Source organism: Nelumbo nucifera, chromosome 5, assembly GCF_055504915.1.
Source record: "Nelumbo nucifera cultivar China Antique chromosome 5, China Antique-T2T, whole genome shotgun sequence".
In the NCBI taxonomy this organism is placed as follows: domain Eukaryota; kingdom Viridiplantae; phylum Streptophyta; class Magnoliopsida; order Proteales; family Nelumbonaceae; genus Nelumbo; species Nelumbo nucifera.
The window spans coordinates 11,865,799-11,877,919 of record NC_142653.1 but is presented as its reverse complement, the minus strand read 5'-3'; the positions used below and the strand labels follow the sequence as shown (position 1 = coordinate 11,877,919).

General features: G+C 38.3%; 1 protein-coding gene across 8 annotated transcripts in view; it reads right to left on the bottom strand.

Annotated features, from left to right (window-relative positions):
- The window catches only part of NQR (ARP protein (REF)), a 75,749-nt gene that overhangs the window by 46,090 nt on the left and 17,538 nt on the right, over positions 1 to 12,121 (bottom strand). For all 8 annotated transcript variants that reach the window (XR_016076468.1, XR_016076471.1, XR_016076469.1 and 5 more), the window contains exons 6-9: positions 9,500 to 9,587; positions 5,922 to 6,111; positions 4,492 to 4,618; positions 4,205 to 4,285 (exon numbers count right to left, since the gene is read on the bottom strand). Coding sequence is in view for 1 of the 8 variants with exons in the window: in XM_010270907.3 (XP_010269209.1) it covers positions 4,205 to 4,285; positions 4,492 to 4,618; positions 5,922 to 6,111; positions 9,500 to 9,587 (486 nt within the window). In the remaining 7 variants the exon portion in view is untranslated. The remainder of the gene's footprint in view (positions 1 to 4,204; positions 4,286 to 4,491; positions 4,619 to 5,921; positions 6,112 to 9,499; positions 9,588 to 12,121) is intronic.

Sequence of the window (12,121 nt, the reverse complement as noted above, 5' to 3'; positions counted from 1 at the left end):
AGATGGTCTGCTTTCCTAGACAAGTTCCCATATAAAATTGTGTATAAGACAGGACAGCAAAATAAAGTGGCTGATGTACTTAGTAGGCGTGTAGCTCTCATCAAGACCCTCAGCGTTGAGATTGTGGGTTTTGAGTGCCTAAAAGACTTATATACCCAAGATGAAGACTTCCAACAGGTATGGGAGAAATGTGTGAATAAGCAGTCAGCAAAAGACTTCTTTATTTATGACGGGTTCCTTATGAAAGGGGAACAGCTGTGTATCCCTTGCACCTCCCTCCGCAAAAAGATCATCAGGGATTTGCATGGGGGTGGACTAGCAGGACACTTGGGAAGGGACAAAACAATAGAAGCTGTTAAGGGGCGATATTACTGGCCGAAATTGAGAAGAGACGTGTCTACCATCGTAAGCAGCTGCTATGTTTGTCAGACAACTAAGGGACAAACCCAGAACACAAGTCTCTACATGCCCCTACCCGTTCCTACTGCTATATGGGAAGACCTGTCCATGGATTTTGTGCTAGGCTTGCCAAAGACCCAGAGGAACATGGACTCCGTCTTCGTGGTGGTTGATAGGTTCTCAAAAATGGTTCACTTCCTCCCATGCAAGAAAACAGCAGATGCATCCGCAACAGCCAAATTATTTTTCAGGGAGATTGTTCGCTTACATGGGGTACCCAAGACCATCACTTCAGATCGTGACACACGGTTCCTCAGTCACTTTTTGGATGACCCTGTGGAGGTTGTTTGATTCATCACTTAATTTCAGCAGTACAGCCCATCCGCAGACAGATGGACAAACAGAAGTGGTAAATCGAACCTTAGGGAATTTAATTCGCAGCATATGTCGGGAACGGCCGAAACAGTGGGACTTCGCCATAGCCCAGGCTGAGTTCGCCTATAACAATGCAGTGCATAGTTCTACAGGCAGATCCCCATTCTCCATCATGTACATGAAGGTCCCTAACCATGCACTAGATTTAGTGAAACTACCCAAGGTACCCAGCGCCAGTATCTCAGCAGAACAGATGGTAGAACAAATCCAGTCCGTCCAAGACGCCGTGAAGCAGAAGCTAGAGCAATCCAACGCCAAGTACAAGATGGCCACAGACAAATACCGGCGACCTCAAGTGTTTGATGTAGGTGATGAGGTTATGGTCTTCTTAAGGAAGGAAAGAATTCCCGTAGGTACCTACAACAAGTTGAAGCCTCGGAAGTATGGTCCATACAAGATCGTGAAGAAGATTAATGATAATGCCTATATAGTGGACCTACCAGATCATATGGGTATATCCAAGACCTTCAACGTTGCTGACCTTCACCGATACCTACCAGAGATAACACTTGCCTATCCTCGTCACGACTCGGGGTCGAGTTCTCTCCAAGTGGGGGAGAATGATGGAGGCCCATCCCAAGGCCCATCTCACCCCTAGGGGCGGCAGCTCCTAGGATAAGGTCAAGAGTCCAAGATAAGTCAAGAAAGGATAATTCAAGATCCATTAAGACTTAATCCAAGACTCCAAGACTTATCAAGAACCCAAGATTATCAAGACTTCCAAGATTAGCAAGAATCCAATCAAGATCCAACAAAGACTCCAAGAAGCATCAAGAAATCCAAGACTCCCAGATTCATGCATAAGGAGAGCCAGGGAGATCAGATGGTGGAAGATCAAGCCCAAGAATTCCAAGAGGGTTCGACCTTATCAAGACAGCCCAAGAGGATCAAGATCAAGATTCATGTTCTTTCCTAGTTCTTTTACAATTTCCAAATGTATTATAAATACTGCTATTTTCCCAAAGTTAATCATCAATTCATACTTCAGATTTTCAGAATTTCTTCAAGTTCTCTTCTTCCTATTTTCGCCACCTTTTCTCTCTCCTAGAGAAATCGGTGTTATTCGCTAGGTGCTAGCGAATGCCCGGTGCTTGCATAGCCAGCTCCGGTTCTCGTTGCTTCTACGCTGCGTCAGGTACGCACTAGTTGTGACCACTTCAAATAGTTCTGGCCATTCAGTCTATATGTTGCCTGAATATTCTGCAAATCACCGGTGTGAGGATGAAAATTCGTTGCTCCTTCATCGGTTTGGACGGGAGCACTTGTTGCAGTCACGTCAAACATTGTCAATGGAGGAAGAATGAGGCTAGCGGGAAAGGAGAATAAAGAAGGGGGAAAAGAAACACTGCTGGTTACAGATCAGCACTGAAGGCCAGAAAAACACGAAAAAAACTGGCAATGAAGGCCGAAAAAAAATTCTCAAGGTTGGCAAACCTAGAGCTCTGATACCATGTTTTGCAATGGTAAAAAACTGATCTACTTTCATTCCATTGCCAATCGGCATATTTATACAGTAAGCTGCTGCAATAAATAGAAAACATCTTCCTAAATCAATTCCTATAATTAAAGGACTAACTATTTTAATCCCCATATTTAAGGGATTATACTTTTCCACAATCCTAGGAATACATATTCACACAATTCTATTTTTACACAACTACCAAATATAGATGCTAACTACCAAATATGCATCTACACCAGTAACCCCACATTTTCCAACAGGAAGAAAGGAATGTCCATACCTTCAATGATAAGGAAATGGACTGAGGACAATCATTGATAATATCTCCACCAAGGTGGCACAGTGGGCTAAAACTTTAGACTTGTTTGATGTTTATACCTTATACAGATGATGACATCAAGGGTATAACTATCTTTTATTGGGCTTTATGGCCTAATTTAGAAGTAGAGTTGATTGAAAATATGTAAAAAATTCATTTACAAATGTACACATATGTATTTTATACACATACAATTAGAAAAAAAATATTTTTATATAATTAAAATGCATTTGTGTATGTATTTGTTTGGGCAGGTTCGGGTTCAGCCAAGCCCAAGGTGGGTTGGGCCGAGCTTGGGCTACCCAAGTTCAGGTCATGCCCGAGTTTTCTGGCCCAGACCCAGACTGCAGCCCAAAAACTTAGGCCCACCTCATGCAAAACATTGGATCGGGTCGGGCTCAAGTTGGGCCTGCCCAAGTTGCAGTCCTATCATTTGGTATCCAGTTCATTAAATACCTTTATTTGATAGAAAAATGAAGAAATCATCCTTTTTGGCAGGTGTCAAAGATAACAACCTCGTTACCAGATGCAAGGCAGTGTAACGGATATCCAATTGGCTGCTTTGCAGTCAAATTTTTCTACGAAGCTATGATGAGAAAAAAGTAAATGAATCACATAGAATTTTCATTATTGTAATGTTTCCAGGAAGCTAAATCAATCACTTCAAATGTAAAATGATGTATATGGAAGCTTCCAGATTTCTGATTTTCCATGGAAGTATTTAACAGATGTAGAACATCAACATGGTGCAGCAACAGTCAAAAAATTATAAAAGAAAAAGTTCCCCTTCAACTGGTTAGAGAAGTATCAGAACTTCCTTTCAAAAAAGTGTGAGCTTAAATAACCATGTTATTAATTTGAAGGTCTCTTCTATCTTCTTTGGGTAATGACTCAGGATACAAGTCATAAAGAGCCTAACAGTCTTTGCAAAATTGGTATACAGAGTTATTAATGTTCTTTCAAAGTCCCAGTGACAATATTTTACCTGTTACTTCATTTTTAGAGCACACAAAAGCAACCATAAACATATGTGCACAAGTCATTGGACTTTCTGAAAGGAAATTCCAATCAACCCTAAATCAAAAGGAATTCAAAATTGCAATGACTATTACAAAGAAGAAATAGACCATGGAATTAAGTCAAAGGAATGGATGTTAGACAATAAAAAGAAAAAGTGAAAGAAGAAAAGTATAAGGATGAAGGAAAAAAATAAAATCCATACAGTCAAACTTATAATAGCATATGGTGGATATATATTCTAGTAACTAAAAGATAACACATACAACCAACTATAACAAGAAAACCATTAGTCAGTTATCCAGCAACAAAAATATAGTTGCACTGTTATGGGAACTGTGTAATAGATGAAATATCATCCATCATCAATGTGAAAAAAAAACATTTTCTGAACATGATCAGCTCCATATAATAACGACAATGCAATTCCAGTATATCCTATCACCTCAGAGTCAGTATCAGTAATTGAACAATGTAGTGGATCCATCATCAATGTAAAAAAAGCAAAAATTTTCTGAACATGATTAGCTTCATATAATAACGGCGATGGAATTCCCAGTACATCTTATCACCTCAAAGCCAGCATCAAATGGAAGACGGGAAGCCGGTTCTTTGTCATTGCTCCCAAAATAACGGCCAGAGCTAAAATTAACCTGTTAATCAAATATTCATGTCAGTCAAGCATAAAAAATCTATAAGTTTGAATCGTAAAGTATCATAACAACAGTAAAATATCATTAGTAAATTTTCATACTTCAAATATTGCAGCATAATGCAATTATCCACTATTTCAATATTCACATGCAAAATAATAAAAAAAAATACAAGTCAAAAGAAAAAGAAGTTTCAAGGAACTTACATCACTGGCATTTACACCTGCATAAATGATCTTAACAAGGACATGACGTGGTTTGATGGGTAATCTCAAGGGTGCACGCACAATGCTAGTTGCAGAACGAAAATTGTGACTCAAGGTGTGAACAATTCTAAAAGGAAAAAGGAACAGAAATATTGTTATCAGAAAAAAAGTAACCATTGAACTCTTACATTCTTAGCAAATTAAACTGAGAAAATCAGGTTTGTTAACTTGTTCTTCCCTTTTTAAGGCTCACCCACTGAGGTTTTTCCAATTAAGGCAATCTGAAGAGGGCAAGTCCCTCCAAAGATCAAGGCTTTCTGTTGGGAGGCAAACACTTCAAAATCAACACTATGATAATCTTCAAAGGAGAAGGCCTAACTAGTGTTTACCACCCAACATGTACTTCTTTGTAATAAAAAATGTAAATCTACATACATTTCATTTACTATCTCCAGTCAGTTTGTATCTAGCATGGGGTAGTGGCTCTTTTCATGTTGTTGCAGGTGGACATCTCCAGGAAATGTGGAAAGCTTTGAAGACCTATTTTTTCACACTACCTAAAATAAGTGAGAGAATCATATGGAAATGCACTAGGGTTGCAGTGTTACGAACAGTTTGGAAAGAAACTCAAGAATATTCAAGGCCTAGATAAATGAAGCATTCTTTGAAAATATAACGGGTGGAAGTAACACAATTGGGTAAAGACACTAGATTTATTTGTTTATATCTCTATGAATGAAATCATTAGAGGGTGGCACAAATGTGACACACTCATCGATAACAGAGCAATCATGGCTATGGAATGCAGAGTGTGTAACCCTGATATCATAAAGAAGAATTTTGGTAGGTGTAGTACTATGGAACATCCCAGAAACTCCACTATAGGTGGGGTATTTGAGAACCGACAATGGGGATGTACTAACAGTATTTTTAGGACAAAAAGATCAAAGAGACTCAACAAAGGCAAAGTCGTTGGTAGTATTGTAGGGACTAAGGCTGATCTATTTCTCAACCTCAGAAACATGGTGATGGAAGGTGACTCTAGGGTGGTGGCAGGCTAGACGGCTAGGTCAAGGGTAATAACCGAGGTTCATGGCAGTACCAGCATGCTATAAGGGAGATAAGATAGTTGGCAAGGGAAATGAGGATAGTTTTATGTGGACTCAGAGATCTGCTAAAATGTTGGGTGATGTGCTAGCAAAACAAGGAGTGACCAAAAATCAGCTATTTTGAGGAGCCACCTCCCACTGGTTGTATGTAATATGTGAAAGGAAGGTTAGGTAGCAATTGCTAGCCTAAAAAATGAAGCACTAGGCACTTCCATGGTTGTAAAACATTCTTTTGTTCATATTTAATAAATTTTTACAGTACCTACCAAAAAAAAATAGACTAAGAAATCTAACTTGAGCAAGAATTAGATATCTACTTACACTTTCTCAAAACTTGAGGGAACTTGAAAACTAAATTGCATAGGGTACGAGAACCTTCTTTTTAAGTTTGAAATATTCACCAAGTACTTTGATTCCTCCATGGGTGTGGGCCAATACTCCATGCCTCTGCGTTTCGTTATCCACAAACAAGAACCAGCTTTACTCTCATCTTTTATAAGCTCAAGAGCACCTACAAAAAAAATTCTCAAACACCAACTTACAACAGAGACATCACAATTTTGTCTAAGATTCTTACCAATCAAAAAATAACATGAAAAGCATAAATTATTTTTTCCGCCAGAAGACAAAACAAATGAACCAAATTGAAACCATGGTAGATTTGAATTGTTTTTTAATGCATTTTTTTTTTTTGGGGGGGGGGGGGGATGGGGATAACAAGAAAACATCAATCCATTATAGAGAAAGAGACTTGAGATAAGACATCCATTCTTGAAATTACATTAAAACACCAATTCATTATATATCATCATTGCCAATGTATAGAGTAGCAAAAAATCTTAGACCAAAAAAAAAGATCTCCCAACATTATCAAACTCCAGATGAGAAACAACCTCATTCATAATGGGAGGAGATGTCCTCTAGGGTGTCAATGTTCAGATGTGGGATCTTAAGCTCCCTAATGCCCTAGCCATTCATTTAGACCCTGCATTCAAATTTCTTGCATTTTAATATATCAGGAGAAACTTTTTGAAACCCTAAAGTGGGTCCCACCCATTTTCTCATGCCAGTCAAATGCCTTTTCCAAGAATTCCCTTGGAAATTTTCAAATTTTATGTGACTTTTTCTGCAATCAAACTGGATCCTTAGAACATCAGAAGATTGCTGAGTGCTGATTAAACACTGCTAAACATGAAGGCAAATGAAATACAGCTTTTCATTGTCTCTGTTGATGATATTTTTGTTATAGACAATAGCACTTCAAAAATTCAAAGAATCAAAGCCCTTCTAGCAAAGGAAATTGATTTTTTTATCAATAACAAAGGATTTGAAATCAATTCCCTACAAAGTGTTTTTATTGGGATAAGGATAGCTTTCTCCAAAAGAAGGATCTTCAGATCCCAAAGTATGTTTTTAGACTTACCAAAGGAGAATAGGAAGTTTTGTGCAAGACCAATTGACGCTTTATTTGACCCAAGTCCAAAATTGAGATAAAGGTACTTCCAACAAGGGAAAGTTTTGGAGTTTTGTATGGAGAATTTCATTATTGTCTCTTCTGAAATCAAACAGAACCTATGCAATGAGTATTATTGATGCACTCTTCAGACTATTCACCACAAAATAGCTGAAAGAATCCTAAGGCATCTGAGATCTACCCCTAGAAAGAAAAGGACTTCTTTTTGCCAATCATAGTCATCTGAAGGCAAACACTATACTCGAGTTGTTGGGCAGAGTTAACTGATGATTGTAGACCAACCTCAAGATGTTGCACCTTTGTTTGGAAACATCAGTTTCAAGGGATAAGAAGCAGTCTGTTTTAACTAGAGTGAGTACAGAGGAGTATATAGTGTTTAAGTCTTAAAGTTGTATGGGCTGGGCTGTAATTAAGTTTACATCTTTTTGGGCCTAATGGGCCTAAGTTACTCATTTCTTAATATGTTTATGGTTAGCCCGCCTAATGAAGGGCAACCTTGTAATTTCTCATGTTTTAAGTTACATTTAAATTCCATCCTGGGATGGACAGAACAAGCCAACCGCCCCATTTTCTTATTCTCTTCTCCTCTATTCTTCTCTCATTTTCTCCTCTTCCCTTGCTCAAAATACTTCATATATCCATGGCACATGGAATGTCTGAGAACTCTACTACAAAAATTCGGCTGAAATATAACCAACCAAAAGAATCATAGGACTACACATATGGAGGTCAAGTGGTCAACGGGCATTTTTTTCATATGAAAATAGGTAGCTCCTTTATACATTGGTGTACCCTTTGATAAGGCTGGAATTTGGAGATCAGCTAGTTTAGATCATCGGTAAATGAATTGTCAAGGGACAATTGGGATTCAGTGTGCACAAGCCAGGCATGATAGACATCTATGCCCTGCTTACAAGGGGAATTGAGAAAGGCTACTGTTCTCATAAAAGGATATGGTTGTAAATTCAGTGTATATTTGAATCATCATAATGACGAGGACATATGTACTTGTTTTTCTCTGCTGCTTTAAATAAAAGATGGGACTGAAGTGACGTAACTTCAGAGACTCCCCCACCCATAGATAGGTTATACCTAGTTACTCGTGAGTAATGTTCTGAAAATCATAATCGAATCGTAAATCATAGAGAAAGTTGAATCAAATCGACTTGTGAATCATATCGTAAATCATAAGATAATTTCTATTTTTACAAATTTGTCAAAAAATTAAGCATAGATAATGCTAAAATGCTAAATATATATGGAAAAGCGGTCTACCCTATTTTTAAGTCTCTCTACCATATCCGTACCTAAACCAATAGAAATTACTACTTATACAACATTAGTGTAAGGGCATGTGCTATGCATGTGTGCAAGGAAAGCATAAAAGTATAAATTGACATTATGCACTCAAATTTAACTTTTATGACCTGCACCAAAACCAAGTAGAGAACTCAACATATGGTCTTAAATAACATAAATAAATCAATTTCTAGTAAGGTACAAAATGACAAAGTAGAGAAGTAATTCTTAATTAAATTGACTTGAATCACAATGAATCATGGGAATCGCATAAACCATAAGATGTATGAAGCAAATCATAGGATTCAAACAAAAATTGTAAGATTTTTACAGAAAAGGATTGGGACATAAGATTCGAATCGAAACCCTTGGGATTCATGATTCAAATTGTAAATCGTATTGTAATTGCAATATTTTAACAACGTTGCTTATTGGAGACAAAACCCAATTTGAAATTGGTTAGAGATCCACCAACTTTCAAGGATATCGAGACCAGTTCCTCAACCAATCTATTGCAATCTGTGAACACTTCTCAATGGTAAAGCTCATGGATAATGCCAATCCCATCCCTTGAGTTGGATAGAAATCCAAACTAACTAATTCACACATTTCCTGACTTCTATCAGCACTAAATATGATATGACAACATTACCATCACAAGCCCTGAAGGCCTAGACTTGACCAACCAACAGATTTCATACCCATACCATAAATATGTAGAAGGAAATTGGAGTAAAAGAACTAACATCCATCACTAACAAATTAGTCACAACAATATAATCCACTAAATTTCTGTGTTTCTCAAAAATACCTGGTTGCAAGACATCATTTGAAATAAATCAATCAATAGTCGGTCTAAATTGCATTGTAACCTAATATTATATTTTTATTCAATAACAAAAATGTCATTAATGATTGGAAGAGTATTAGGACATTGATTGCAAAGATATATAGGTATTGATCAAAAGATCACCATCACCATCATCTAAGCCTTGTCCCAACTATATGGGGTTGGCTACATAAATCCTGTTCCATCATTTTTATCCGTTCAATAACAATTATATTCAGTTGCAATGAACTGTTTTTTAAGGGAAGAATGCATAACTAATTAGCAGTAAGGCAATACCTTTGACAATCATTTCCATGGGCAGAAAACCTCCAATTAAATCAATAAATCTTGAATCCACCTTTGATGCCAGCTCAGTTTGAACAAACTGCATTCAGATAGCAGGTATCCAAATGAGTTACTAGAGCTTTACAGTTGATAAGCAACAGATAGCTGCTTTTTCTTCTTACATGTGACAAAGACAAGAAAAAAAGAATATAGAACATAAATGCATCAATCTAGAAGATCAAAAATCGTGGAAAACACAGAGATAGCCACTTTGAGCCAAAGAAAAAGCCAAAAGTTAGGTCATATCCAATCCACCCCTCCAAACAGATAGTTGGGACCAACATTGGATAATGGCCCTTTTTATAGGTCAACCAAGATGGTTTGGTCATTACAAATGATTGCACCAGTGTGAAGGTGTGAAGTGAATTCAGATCTAGAAGAAAACAGATCTAGGGGTGTCAAGAAATAGTCGACCCCCACCCCAAAGAGCCTCTTTTATATTAAAGAGATAAAAAGTATGTACAGTTACAAGAATGCCCTTACAGGGCTGAAAGATAAAAAGAACAAATAAAATAATAAGAACTATGATACTGTACAACCCTTTTGAGTTTGTGCATAACCGAGAAAAATGCATTTGGAGGCCTTAGGGTCAAATTTGGAATGATGAGGGCCAAGAATCTGAACAAAGCAGGTGCAACCAAAGGTTTTAAGGGGAACAGTAAATAATTCCTCATCTGGGTATAGAAGGGTAAACGGAGGCTTCATGTCAAGAACCCGTGAGGGAACCCGATTAATGAGATATACTGCCGTGAGAATAGCATCGCCCCAGAAACGGATAGGCACATTGGAGGTAAACATAATGCTTCTAGCCACCTCCAAAATGTGTCTATTCTTCCTCTCGGCAACCCCATTCTGCTGTGGTGTATAAGGACAAGTGCTCTAGTGAATAACCCAATGATCGAGTAGATAAGAGGCCAGTGGCTTGGCAAAGTAATCTTTCGCATTATCAGATCTGAGGATTTTGATTTTGACCCGAACTGCGTTAAAATCATCTGATGAAAGGTCTGGGTCAGAGCGGGAACCTCATCTCGAGAACGCATAAGATAAACCCAAGAAAAACGGGTATAGTCATCAACAAACAACAGGAAATATTTGTACCCTCCCATAGAAGGGATGCGATATGGGCCCCAAACATCGGTGTGCACAACATCAAAAGAATTACTACTTCTTTTATTACTCAAGGAATAAGATGTTCTACAATGCTTTGCAAGCTCACAACTCTCACATCTCAAATTTGACATCTCAACATACTCAAACAAATTAGGAAAAAGACTCTTCAAAGACCGAAATGATAAATGACCTAACCGATTATGCCAAAGCATAACCGGACTCACAGACTGAGAAACAAAGGACTTCTTATCCACATGTTCTTTCCAATGAGAACTCTCTCCAAGCAGATAGATCCCATTCGTCTCACGGCCAGTCCCAATCACCTTCCTCGTCTCCAAATCCTAAAAAACACATCGGTCAGGGAAAAAGGTTACTGAACAGTTCTGGTGTTTTGTAATACTACTGACTGAAAGTAAATTAGTATCAAGTTTAGGAACATGCAAGACTAAGGATAAGGAGATAGTATCAAACAACTTGATGTCTCCCTTGCCAGAAATGGGAACAAGGGAACCATCAGCAATGGATACTTTATCTCTACCAGAAGATAAGTGATAGGTAGTGAACAGTGATGGCAAGCTAGTCATATGGTCAGATGCACCTGAGTCTATTACCCAAAAATGTCCAGTGTTACATGGAGCTGAAGCATGGTAAGCTGAGGCCCGAGTACCTGAATGAGCAAAGGCTGATGTGGCAGGCGCTGATGATGACTGAGATAACTGAGTTGAATTCCCAACCTCCTTTTCCAACTGTATTAGGGCAGCCCGAACAGCAGATAAGGTGTCTATGGGCGTGCCTTTTGTGCCCGATGAGGATGTAGAATCGGTATTAACAACCATATGAGCATTACCCCTTTTGTTCCGTAGTTTTGCTGGGACTAAATGAGGGTGCAGCTTCCAACATGTATCTTTAGTATGCTTGGGTTTCTTGCAATGTTCACACACTAGATCCCGCTTATCTTCCTTCTTCATGTCTCTTTCTGTATCACCCCCAGACTTAGGTTTAACTGTTGCTAGGGCTGGGGGGAAGGGCTGATGTTGCATCATAATTTTTCTCCTAGTCTTTTCACTATGCACCAAAGAGTAGGCTTGAGATAAGGTCACACTGTCTCTTGTCAGTATCTGCTATCTCACAATGTCATAATCAGAATTCAGACCAGCCAGGAATTCAAACACCCTATTGGTCTCAACTTGCTTTCTATGGGTCTATACATCTTTCGGACTTTCCCACTCAAGAGTCTCCAGATGGTCAATTTCATGCCATAGAGATTTCAAAGTAGAGAAATAAACAGAGACTGGTTTCTCTCCTTGTTTGAGGTTATTTACCTCACACTTCAATTCATAGGCTCTAGCAACATTAAGGGGTTGGGAGTAGGTCTCTTTCATGACATCCCAGATCTCCTTGGCTGTTTTTGCCCACAAATAATTTCGGCTGATATGTGGCTGCATAGAGTTGCACAGCCAGGTC